The 13,357-nt window shown below is 46.6% G+C and overlaps 1 protein-coding gene across 1 annotated transcript in view; it reads right to left on the bottom strand.

The window, feature by feature from the left end:
- The window catches only part of GAP43 (growth associated protein 43), a 61,431-nt gene that overhangs the window by 25,676 nt on the left and 22,398 nt on the right, over positions 1-13,357 (bottom strand). Inside the window, exon 2 of the mRNA XM_005239748.3 lies at positions 2,946-3,567. Coding sequence (XP_005239805.1) covers positions 2,946-3,567 — 622 coding nt within the window. The remainder of the gene's footprint in view (positions 1-2,945; positions 3,568-13,357) is intronic.

The raw sequence follows: 13,357 nt of genomic DNA, 5'->3' as shown, positions 1-13,357 counted from the left end.
TGACCTTTGAAAGCCAAGGGGACTGATGAAGCTGAAAGAGAATCTGTCCCCAGGCTGAAGGAGTCCTGGAGTGGCAAATGTTTGGTAGCCCTCCCTCTTTTGTGAATGACCATCTTAGCCATGCCAGCAAGCACCAGTGAGTGCTGTGTTTGCTGGGGGATGACTGGGAGAAAGTTATGAGATGTGGCAAATGTCTTTAAGCCTATGAAAAGAGTGAGTACCATGAGAGTAACAGAGAGGTTTAAAGAGATGAGAAGGAGTAACAGGATGAAGATAGGAAAAAGAAAACATAGGCTTTCTGTCAGGATATACCTCCTGTCTGTGGGAACTTTTATACTGTGATGATGCTTTTTTTTGTGGAATATTCTTTAAGGAGAAAGCAGCTTCTTACTATTCTGGACGTTGTGCTATACAGCCTATTGCAGAACGCAACCCAGCATCCTCAGAGAGGTGGACAAGAAGGGCTATTTAATCTTTTTTGCATTTCTTTCTTGGATTGCTCTGGGGGCACTTGCCCAGCTGTTCACGTTTGTGACTGGAAGGCTGGTATCATACTGGAATAGGAATTTAGAAAAAGAAGATCTATACTCATTAACATTTTAAAGAGACTATCAGCTTGACCGTGGCCACACACCTTCCATGTTTGCTTTCTGCAAACATTGGTAAGCTTGAATACTACTGCATGCATATTGAAAAAGTATAAATAGATGCACATACTCAACATGAACACTCAAACAATCACTGAAAACTCATTTTTAAACATATATTTGATTGTAGATTTTCCAACTTACTCTGTTTGCTAGGTATTTACGTAAGTATCATGTGCAAATGCATATTAAACCATGCATTTAAATGTCCCCTTCAAATGATGTGGCCGTGAAAGGCTGACCTCTTCAAATGATGTTAAAGCCAACAAGAGCATGGGGAAGATATCAGCAAATAATTTAGAATATGGCATAGAAATAAACCATTCTTTGATGACTAGTAACTCAAAACAGTTAAAGTTAAGGAAATGAAATGGTCTGCTACTCTTAATTTCCTACCTCTACCCATTAAAGCAGATTAATCTGAATAAAAATAGAATGTTAATTCAAAGTGAAACCACTGTTCCTGTTTAGAAATAAGACATCCCAAGTCTTAGAGTTAATTAGCACTCATCCTGTGTACAGAGGACCCCAAAACACTGATTCACTCTGTCCTATTTTTGCCGTTGTTGTTTATACCTTTGCACAAGTGTAAAAACAATGCAAGTACGGCATGCAACACACCAAATTAGATCTCACAAATCACAAGACATTTATTTTGCCACTCAACTCATCGCACAAAGAACAAAGGGCTGGAGACCTGGACAACAAAAATCCAACTTGGACAATGCAATTTCAAGGCTTATCTCTAGAAAATTTTAAATGAACAGAGGTAAAACCTGCAACCCTTTGTTATTGTGTACATTCAGTTTAAAGTCACACTCTTGAAGGTCACCCCCTTTGTCCACACCTTAAATCATAACTGTTCTGCATGAGCTCCTCTCCCAGTACTTATCTGTCCTTTTGGATATCTGTCCTTTCCTATTTGTCCAGGAACAGAGTCGCCTGAGGCCCTGAGTTACCTATGAAGCCCAGAAGTCTAATTAGAGAGTGGGAATTGTAATTTTGGCAAGAGTAGTGGACCAAACAAAATGATGGAGAAACATCAGTAAGCACAAGACTGGATACTGAAGCTCTATAACATTTACATCAGGCTGTTTGTGAATATCAAGGTGATATGCCACATTTTTGCCCCAACAAGCTAATGCCCTGTACAACAATGTCTCATGAATGTGGAGGCCAGTTATGCTTGGCACTGCCTCTTGACTGAGTTTCATGCGGTACCTACCCCTGATGTTACCCTTTTTTTGGTTTATGTTCTTTGCTAACATCAGGAAGGTAAAGAACAAGAACAAAAGTATCCTCCAGTCTTTAATGCACTTTCTACCCAGTTCAGTATCGCAATTCAAAACCAGCTCTTCTTTATGGTTTGTAAACACTATGCCTCTGTCAAAAACGCTCACTTTTGCCTCTCAAAACTTTTCACCCCTCCCTAGAGGAACTAGTTAAGTACTTGGTCAAGAGCAAAGAATTAAAAACACCTCCTAGGGTGAACTGCATTCAGTCCTCTCTGCTGTCCTCACTCGCTGAGCTGTCAGGACCTTTAATCTTCCCTTTCCCCTACCTGATCCTCTTACCATGTGCATCTAACCCAGCTGACACATCTAAAAGCTTCATGCAAGCATGGCTGTCATGGGCTACTGCAAGTACAGAGGACAAAATATGGGTGTGGATGAAACTATAAGCAATGCTGTTGACAAGATGCTCCTGACTAGGATGTGGTTGCACCAGAAGCCACATCCATTCACAAGCAGATGGAAAAAGGACCCTTTTGGGTCCTTCTTCCCCATCCCACCAGCAAGGCTAAAGAGCCTCCTGCACTATGAGAGCACTTTTGTCTTGTGAGATATTCAGCTCAAGCTGACAATGAGCTGATACCAGCTTGAGCTGTTTTGTTGACACACTGGAGCTGCCTGTGTTAGTGTGACTGGGAAGGTTCATCCCCCTTTTGAGCATATGCAGACCTTGGGGAGCTCTCCCAGGTTCTTGCAAGCCTTCCAGCTGGCTAACACTGTCCCATCACCATAGAAAAAACGGCTAGATGGCATCTCCACCTAGAGGAACAGGAGCCCTGAGAGGAGGTGCAGTATTCCCAAAAGCTGCCAGGGAAGCAGGGAAGAGGGTGTTAACCAAGAACATGCAACTCACCCCACCCCTAAAACCCAGCAAAGGGATTCTCTTGTTAACCCTCAGCCTAACCCCCCACCATCTCTTGCCAGCCAACCTCAGATGCATCCCCAAGAGACCAAGGGAGGCATCCGTTTCTGGAGAGGCCCATTCCCTAGTGAGGCGTTCACTTACCTGTCTTCTCTTCGGTTTGGCTGCTCTCCACTGTCTCCATTTGGGGTTGCGCTGTTGCCTTGGCAGTAGCATCCTCTGCGGCAGGGGTGGTGGTGGCAGTGGTGTCAGCAGCAGGCACGTCGGCTTGTTTAGGCTCCTCTTTGTCTTGGGCTTCGTCAGCCTTCAAGGACGGCGAGTTATCAGTGGAAGCTTTAGTGGCACTTTCCGTTTCGGCGGCAGCAGCAGGCTTTTCCTCCAAGGAGGCAGCAGGAGTGGCAGCCTGTGGCGCTGGCTGCTCTGAGCCCGTGTCGGTGGCTCCATCCCCTTTTTTCTCCTCCGCTGGAGCGCTGCTGTCTTTGCTGCCCTCCTCCAGCTGGGCACTGTCAGCGGTGGCCGCTTCTGTGGCAGTGGGAGCCTCGCTCTCTTTGTTCTCGGCTGCTCCGCCAGCAGGGCCTTCCTCCTTCTTGTCGGCGGCATCAGTCTCAGATGCCGGGGCATCTCCTTTCTTCTCCCCCTTGAGCTTTTTCCTTGTTATGTGTCCACGGAAGCTGGCCTGGATTTTGGTGGCTGCCTTATGAGCTTTATCTTCTGGTTTGATGCCATCTTGCTCAATCTTTTGGTCCCCGTCCTCATTTTTTTCAACCTTTGAAGAAGAACAAGGGAGGAGGGCAGAGGAAAAAAACAGGGAGAGAAGTTAAGATTTCTCCAGGTGCAGCCCAGGCTCTGTTTTATTGGGAATGTCCCACCTTCCCCTCCTGCTAACCAGTGACAAGCTTCTAAAGCAGCTTTTCCATTTGGTATGGGTTTGAAGCCAGGTGGTTCTAATTTCATCCTAGGGCTGGACAGACATGGGGCATTTGTAAAAGGAATTTAAAGTACCTCATCATCTCCATCAGCAATGCTGAGAGTACCTTGGCTGTGTGGAAAGGTTTTCACCAGCTGGGTTGTCTCTATTCCCATGATTTATTTTCCCATCCATTTAGAAATATACCGATTTTTTTCCCCCTACTCATTTTCAAAACACTCTCCCGAGGGGGATTTTCACAGTCCTTCCAAATCCACCTTTGCCTTCAAGTCTTTGTTTCTTTCTAATGACACCTTGTTTCACAGGTGTGTGACTCTAATGACACCATGTGTTTTGTCCTTTATAGCTTTCTGGCTCAGGATTGCCAACAGAGAATAGTATTGCTGCCCGCCCCGCCGCAGACGCATGCTGTCAGACATGCACAGATATTCACAGCGTATACTTCTCACAAATGCCCTGCCTGCAAGCACTCCAAGCACTTTGCCTCTGCTCCCCACTCATGGTTTCAATGAAGGAATAAAGGCAGACAGATATCAGTCTTTCCAATTTCAGCAGATTATTATTATTTCTCTGACTATTGTGGGGAATTCAGCCTTGCAATACAGAACAGGCATTCCCCATGTTTTTTAGACTTAAGTCATGCATTAGAGTATTAAATGGGATGAAAACATGAGTTTTTCATGCTGGTCTGCTACAGACAGATAATGCTCAGCTTGTAAACTCCCACTGAATCTACAGGACACACTATGATTCACCCCAATAATTTAGCAGCTCCTGGGCAAGTAACAGCTCAGCTGCATATTGATGAAAGGACACTGTTCTAATAATATTCCCATTGGGAAGCATTCGAAAGAGCTACTCGGAAGCAGAGCCACTGGCCTCTTTGCTGTCTGCACCTGGTTTTCAATACTGGCTCAGGTCACAAAAGAAAGAAAACTAGCTGGCTGAGAAAGATAGCAAGCGTTTATTCCTGGGTGGGAAGAGGATACTTAGGCCATCGCAACTGAGAGATGCCATCTGGGGAAAGGGCCAGGACCAGAAGAGCAGAGAGAGGGGACAGCCTATAAACACATCCGAAAAGAGTGCAGCAGGAATAAGGGAGAAGAGGCCACTGCCGCGAGCGCTTGTGGCACTGGAAACACCACATCTGTGAAAAGCGGGGGAGAGGACTGGCCACACGGGCAGCGATCGCTGGAAAACAGACTAGGAGTGGTCATTTCCACAGTGTGAGACAGGGTCAGGCATACACGTGACTGAAGCAGTGCCAGTGAACCGAATGCTTGGCCACTGGCATGCCAGACGGTACCCACTAACTCCCCACCTGGGTGTGAGCATCAATTCCCCCACCCTAGGACTGGTGCCCACCTGGGATCATTCCCCAGGTAAACTGGGGTGAGCTTGAGTGGGTATGATGGCCAATTAACGAGCAGCCCTAAATCATCAAGGAAAAGAGCCACTCCACACAGCTGAGCAGAGGTGAGGGTGGGTCAGGGAGTGAGACTAGGTGCCAGGATGCTGATGTAGGGGGTGAGTGGAAAAGCCTGTGAACTAATATGCAACTGGTATTAATACATAGAATTCAGAACAAGGAGGTTTTGTGCTCCTGATGGTGCTCAGGGACAAAATGGTTGTTAGACCTATCACAGGGGCACAGCTGAGCAGTTGCATCTTCACTTTCCCAAGTACATTAAGTGACACAGTACAGAAAGTGGACTTTCATGTTCATCTCAGTTTGTCAGAGAGCAGGTGATGGTTATATGTAAAGACAATGCAGACATAAGCACGCTGTAACTATTAGTGTATGTCTTTTGCTTGCATAGCTAACTGCACCGTGTGATCCAGCAGCTGGGGTAAGCTTTTCAGCCTATTCCAGCACAAGGAGATGGAAACAAACTGGAAGTCCCTTTAAACTAGCATGTCCCAGAACAGCTGTGATCCAGCCAGGGTAGTGCAGAGCTCCGCACAGGCTCATCCATCCTGCTCCTTTTGCAGTAAGTCCTGTGTGGCTCTGGCAACACATAACTACTAATACCTGGACCAGCTGGCATAAGGAGAGCTGGAGTATGCCTGTGTTACACTGTAGCCACAGCAACGTGAAGATACACTAGGTACTCCTTTATAGCACTTCGTAACACAGATGCCTGAGCTTTGATTCGGTTTGTGGCCCTGTGGCCAATTTTGAACAGCAGCAGCATTGGAAGACTAGAAAGACAATTTAGACATTACTACAAGACCTTAAAATTCTAGTCCTATATGCCCGATTCCTGCAAAACCATTAGTGAATGTCCAGAATTGTTAGTCCCTGGACAAAGATGAAAACCGTTGACTGAAGGGAGATCTTTCTTGCCACTGGCCTTGCTGCTCTCACATCCCACGTACCTCCTGCACCAACCAGGACAGCTGTCATGACGCCTCTGACTCCGGAGGAGTTACCCTGTTACCCGGGCTATGCAGCCCAGCGAAGGCTTATCTCCTTCCCACTGCTAGCGGGAGGCCAGGGCACAGCGAGCTGCAGGGTTGGCTCTCCTGCTATTCTGACAGATGAACTCACAGAGTGACTGCCAGCCAGCCTTTTACCTGGCAGGGAATGTGAGAGCACTTTTTCTCTCCAGGGAGGTCAGACTGAAACCTCTCACCCACACCTACCACATTAGAGAGCTAAAAGGCTCCTTTGCTATTCCGGTGACATCATTGTCCTCTTATCCCAGTTGGGATGACATCAGTTTGAGTCCTTGCCAGATCACAAGGTTTACAATGGCAAAATGTATTTCCAACAGGGTGCTTTCAGCATAATTTCAGATACAGAAGATAAGAAACATGAGGCTGGGGCAGAGGTGGAGTTTAAGAACGTGGATGGAAGAAATGTACTAATAGTTTGTCTGTGCCAACTGTGGCCCTCAGGAATCTCATTTCTATTCAGTCCTTCCCCACTGAAGCATTCCAGGCATTTAAAATGACTTACTTTCAGACTACTGGCCTGCAGCTACTTCTGGGGTAGGACACGGTGTCCATATAGTATGTGAGTCATGTTGTATAACAATGGGTTGGGTGAGAAACAGATTGTTCAGAGGGAAACTTCTGTTCACACACAAAAAAAAAAAAAAAAAAAAAAAAGACAAGGTCTTTTCATCTGTGGATTACACACACAGCAGATAAACCTTAATTAAGGAAGCTGCTCAAAAATAACCTGTATACAGTGAAGCTCCTGGAAAGCAATTTGTCTTCCCTGGAAAGCTAAAAGGGTGAGTCAGCCCTGCCAGGATGCATTCAAAAGCATCTCAGTGGAAAACAAGAAATCTGTCTGTCTAATCTATCTGCCATGCGTGTATGACATCTTGGTTGTAGTACTGTAGCTGGAATAAAGTGACTATTAATACTAGTGTTTGTACAGAATCTAGAGCTTCAAGCCAGGAATCGGGCCTGGTAAAGATAGGTTTCATATATTGGTATTCCACCACACACCCCCTTCATTTACATAGTTATGTGAAACAAACTCATTCTAGTACTTAATATTGACATATTCATGATACTGTAAGTGTGCATGTGATGTATTGTCATTTTATAGAGAGCAAACGTCCTCTGTTTCAAGTGTGAAACAAATCACAGATCCTTCAATGGCAGAAGGGCTTGAAATCAATGAGGCTGGTGGATACACAGCTGTATGGTTGTATGAAAGGACATACATAGTCAGACATGTCCATTTTTTTATTTGGACCATCCCCACATATCCACTGAAGCCAGTGTGCAAAGCTTTGCCTTTTTGAAACATACTGTTAGGCTTTTATGTCTCTATCTACACGGCCTGCAACATCTTTCCAGTCCTAGAGGGATGATCCTCTCACCATCTCCATCTGCTTGTCTGCCACACCTCCAGGTTTCTAGGACATCCTTTCCCAGGCAGACTGTTCCTGTAAGTGAGACTTTGCTTGCTATCACATAGCTGAGAGAGTAGGAGATAAGAAATTAATGTTTGAGACACAGGTAGGGCAGAGGTTAGTTCTTAGGTACCAGGAACATGGAAATTACATGGAGCCATGACCCCAGAAAGGTTTCTAATCTCTAGCCTCCTTTCCATCTTCCATCTCCAAACCCACAGCATACAGAAGGGCAGAGAGTGAAGGAAGTGTAACTATAAACTCCAGGCCCTTCTAAAAGTTCGACACGCTGGTACATCAGGAAAGGAGAAATGGAGAAACTAGATGTTTTCCAGATGTTCCATGTGTTTGTAGCCACACGTGGGCAAAGAGCAAGGAAGGACAGGACTGAGTCTTTGGTCCTTGCTTGCTGTTTGTTCACTCATGTCTTGTGATATACCTCATTGCCAGACCTTGGGAAAATAATCACATAGTTTTGTATTTGGGATGGAGAGATCAAGAATGAACTTACGGTTCCACTAAAAGGTCTTTCAATATTGTACGGTCTCCTCTGCCCCTGCCTATAGCTCTCCCTTCCCTGGTGTTTCTCTGCCCACCGAGACACCGCATGTGTCAGCCTTCCTAATGTTCATCCCAGAATCACCCAGTCATCACTCTGGTATCCTGCTCCTTTCTGTCCTTAGATAGGAGCTCCTTTTTAACGGGATATCAAATCCCAGAGCTCTTTGATTAGCATTGCTTTCTTCTGGCATTCTGAAACCTGTGTGCCATGAGTCCAGATTTAGGACTTACACAGCTTTCACCAGAGAAGCCATCAATACTGACCAGATTGTGAATACCGTAGGACCACTGACAGTTACCAATAACCTGCTTCACAACCCAAGGGAGATATGATACCTGATTATTAAGAAATAAAAACAACATGTGTTCTCCATGCAAAGATACAGGGACCCCAAGTCATTCCTTTTTCATACTGCTAAGGTATGTGAGTAAATCGTTCCTCCAGTTAGCTGGGTGAGGTAGCGCGGAATCAGCTAATAGCCTGCAGTGCTTGTGGGGTGAAGGTGCATCTCGGCCCATGCTCTAATCTTCACTAGAGCACGAAGTATGTTCCTACTGATGTTATTCAAGGTCACTTGGGCCCAGACACACAGAAATTTAGGCACCTGACTCGCACTGATTTCACAGGACTGAGTCACGTCAATGCTTTTGGGGGCCCGGCTCTACATGACCTGATTTATCTCAGAGACAGCATTTAAGGAGAAGAATGCATTAAAAAAAAAAAAAAGCAAAAAGCAGATGTCTCCCCAGAAGGACTGAAGCATGGACACATGAGAGAGAGAAAAGGCTTTCACGCCTTGTGAAGTGAGGAAGCAATTTAGCACAGAGAACAGCTTTTTTTAACCCAGTTAAATGGTGTGAAGACACCTGGCTAGAGGATGGCACTTCTCAGCGCAGCCTGTCTGCAAGGCGAGGAAACAGAGTTCCTTTTTTTTCCCCCCAGGATGACTACGGTGGTAGTGGGTAAAACACCCTCGAGAAAGAAAAGGTTAATTCATGTCTCTGATGACTTATGCAGGATGGTTCCCCGGGGCATGACTAGCAAGGTTTCAGCCCTCCAGTTTCAAGTCTTCTAAGAATGGAGTTTCCATCCTTTCCTCAAGATCCTTTCACATGTAGGAAACTTCCCCTCTATTTTATGGTTTCTGGAATGGAATAAGCTAATGATGGTCAGGCAGATGGGTGGATGTTACTGGTGACTGAGAAGAGAGGTAGAAAATACTCCAAGTGAGACCCATTTAGGTATTTTCAGTGTGCCTTCTCAATAAATCCATTACACATTTCTCACCCGTTTTGTAACTCTTCCTCATATTTGTCACCCTGCTTCTGTTAAGCTGGTGGTCAAACATGGTGTCATCTACCACCTTGAAACTCCTATAGCTCCAGTGGTTAAACACAGAAAGGCACTCAGTACTGCCTATGCTGCCTTTGCAGACTGGCTGAAAGAGCGAGCCTTGCCCCTGAAGATGATGCAAAGTGGATGACATCCAGGACTCATGCTTTCTAGAGCAGAGTGGCACGTGGATGTCACTGGGGAAAAACACTTGCCTTGGGTCTGATCTGGGCTCTGTGGAGCACAGGACATGTTCACTTGTCACAGCACTATCAAAACTAGCCAGCTGCAACAAGGCTTTTACCATCCCATACCATGTTAACTTCAGTAAGTAGTTCTCACACCCTGCCCCAGCACAGCCACCGATCCCCCAGAAAATTTCAACAGTTCATCTACTGGCCATGCCATTTCTTCATGCCAGTCCACCCTGCTTCTTGCCTTTGCTGCATCTTTCTCCTTGTCTCTCCTACATCCAGGATGCGCTCTCTCTCCTCCCTCTGCTTCTTCCAGGTCTCTCTTCCTTAGCTGCTCCTCTTCCCTACCCCTCAGAGCTATTTAACTACTTAGCAGGAACCAGCCACACCAGCACCTTATCCACGTCAGCCAACCCACCGCCCCTGAAGCCAGCCCACAGCTGTATGTTATCAATGATAATTAACTGCCTTCATTCCTCTACGTTCACTTATCTTTCAATTCAAAGCACCCAAAGTCCCAGAGACAGGACTGGGTTGTGGCATGCCAAGGTGATGCTTTTATAGTTAATGTCAAGGGCACGTGTATATCCTGGGGTATGACCTAAGTGTGTGAGGACACTTGAGGACACGAGGTCTGTGTGGACTGTGTTGAAGGCCTTGGATGTTGGGCACGATCAACATCTATGCTTTTTCTTCAGGTTGGACCCTGGCACATACTATGCTGTCAGTTGTGCCTAGCCTTCTTTTTGGAAGGAAATACTTGTGTCGCTCCAGAAGGAGCCAGCCAGCAGGCATTCAGATCAAGGGACCAAAGCCTGGAAATGAAGCAGGAAGGTATCCAAGCTGACAGTGTAAATCCACTCCCAAAATAGACCATGTTGATGAAATTCAGCAAAAGGACATGGTGAAAAATTTCCTTTGAACTATGCTTTGATTAGAAAAGTCCATTCAAAGAATATGTGATTTCTGCTGTAGACAAGCTTGGAGGTCATTGAACTGAAAAGAAATTTTACCTATGTGGTTTGAGCGGTCCTGTTCAGGGCAGTTTGGGCAAGAATGGTTGCTGCTATGTGAATTATTTTAAAGTAACATCTTCAGACTCTGAATCGTATGGTCTGCTGACCGTCAGTGGGTAACGAAACCCTGAATCATTGATTACTCTCCCTCCCTCCCTTCTCTCTCTTGCTGTCTTTCTTATTGCTTGCTTAGTTTGGGACTCCGCAAAAAAATTCAGGGAATTGCTATTAACCTCCGGTGACTGAGAGTGCCTGCCCCCATGAGGGCTGGACACATTTCCTTCTGCTCTAGCTGCAGCCAAGGGCCAGAGGCTAATTTACGGCTCAGAGCTGCTTCCTTGAGATTTGGTGCAGGCAGCTGCTGGGCCTCCTCCAAGTCCAGGCTTATCAAGGTCCCTAGAAACATTTCCACAAGAAGCAGTATCTTGTGTCCTGCAGCTCCTACCCTATTCCCTCCATGGAAACACGGGGCTGCATCCAGCTCTGGGGATGGAAAGTATCCCTACTTGTCCCCAGCCTGAGTAAACTGCAGGCAGGGATACTACAAGCCCTTCCACTGCTTGTCTCTGAGGTTACCTTGGCCTTCCCTGAATGCATCTAGAAATTGTGAGAAGTTTTATGCTGGGACCATCAGTCCATGGGCAATTAGACTAGCTCAGCATCCGCTTGTGTTCCTTGTTGGCTTGCCCATGGTTTTTGCAGCCAGCAGAATAACAATGAAAGGCTCAAGTTCCAAGTCCATCCAGTCTCTGAATCTTCTTTTTAACCTGCCTGTTAACCTTGAATCTGCTCTGGTACCTCCTTCTAGTAGTGACGGCCAACGCCGTGGAATATCTCAATCCAGTGATGAGAGAGCGCTAAGCATCAAGTAGCTCCCTCCCTGCTTGATGGCAAGCTCAGGGCTGTACTTGTTCTATTATTATTATTATTTTAGTTTATGTCACTGGAAATGGGGGCAATCTGAGAAAGCATTTGCGAGTTCATTGAAGTTAAACAAACATTCCCAGCAATCAGGGAAAGCAAGGCACAGACTAATTCCCAGTGGTTTGGGAAGCTTCTTAGAGGGTGGGCTCTGCTATTGCAGCAGCAATCTCCCCTCCCCTCCCCCCCACCCCACCCCCCAACCCCAGTGCATCCCCAGGCTTTGCCCATGCAGGGGTGGGCAGGGAAGGGGAGATGTGGGGCTGAAACCCAAGGTGGGTAGAAGGGGCACTACAAGGAGCTGGTGTGGTAGGGTGGAAGGCTACGGGAGGGAGAAGACAGAGCTCGAGGCAGAGAAGGAAAGGAATGAGAGTAGAGGGAAGAACAAAGGAACTAAATGAAGAGGAGAAAAGGAAAGAAAAAGAGAGGTAAAACCTGTCCAAAGCCAAGGCGCTGAATGGAAGACAGGCAAATAAGTAAGAGGCACAATGACAGTGATGAGATACAGAGGAGGGGAGAATGCAAGGGAGAGAGAATCACTGATCCACATCCAAAGGGTGTGACAGTGGGAAATACCAAGAAAAAACAGGCAGCTAAATAGCTGAGCAGGGTCTCCTGGAGCAGATATGCATGACTGACTATGCTACAGCTGAAAGAGGTGTGGGCAATACTCTCTCTGGCCCGAGCCGCCTTGCTGCACAACCCTGGCTGTCATTTCCATGAGCACTGGGCTAGCAGTGGCCCTGAGGACCCTGTGTCAGCCTCTGGACAGTGCTCAGCTGGGGAGCTGCCCCTGTCAGTAAGCGGGCTGACTGGGATGTGGGTGAGTCAAAGTGTGATAGCTCTGGGCTGAGCCTTACCCGCTCCCCCACTCCTCACAGCGGAGGAGGGAAGTGAGATGGAGCAGCTTCTCCAAGGCACCAAGGAGATATGAGAGAGGAAATCCACGTGGGGAATGCAAGTTGTTCAGTCCTTTGCTTGTAGCTTTGTGTCACCCTACTTGTAAAACGTAAAGGGCGATGCTTACTCTTGCCCCTGAAACCTGACGTTTGGCTGTGGTGCTGCAGGGGAGGCAAGGTGCTCTCATGAATATCCTGTTCAATTATCACAGACCATCCCATCAGCATCCCATCATCAGTCAACTAAGGTTTCAATGAGGAAAATATTTTGACTCTGCTCCCACCTCCTCTGTCTTCTCACAGGGCTCTACAGTGAACTTCTGCTCCACAGAGCATCTGGACAGTGGTATTTCTACAGGATCTTTCACCCCCCACTGCTTTACACCTAGACCTGCACAAAGAAGAAAAGGTCTCTCTCGTCCTGAACTGCAGCTACTGCTGGGGTGAAACCCTATAGCTGCTACTTGCGCCCACAGCCACGTACAGCAGTTGAACTTCAGGGGGGACAGGGGTGTGTATCCCACCTGAAATGACAGGGTGACCTGAAGAAGATAGCAACAAGGATTCTTGATCAGGATCTGGCAAGGACAGTAAAGTCAGCACTGCCTTTCTCACTGTTCATTTTCCTCCTGGAAATGAACTTTTGTCTTTTGTTTTTCTAATCTGAAAGAGAGCCTAACCCACAGCACCACCTTTAGCCAACAGCTTCCTCATGCCCCAAGGAGCAGAGCACAATCTTTCCAATCACCAGAGCTGCCCCCAGCAAAACCAAAGTAACCAGAGTTGCAGGTCTATGTAATTTGATAAACTGGCTCTAAAGCAGCTCCAC

The sequence above is a fragment of the Falco peregrinus genome, chromosome 6 (genome assembly GCF_023634155.1).
Source record: "Falco peregrinus isolate bFalPer1 chromosome 6, bFalPer1.pri, whole genome shotgun sequence".
Taxonomy (NCBI): Eukaryota; Metazoa; Chordata; class Aves; order Falconiformes; family Falconidae; genus Falco; species Falco peregrinus.
The sequence above is the reverse complement of the archived record's forward strand: the minus strand, read 5'-3'. Positions and strand labels throughout refer to the sequence as shown.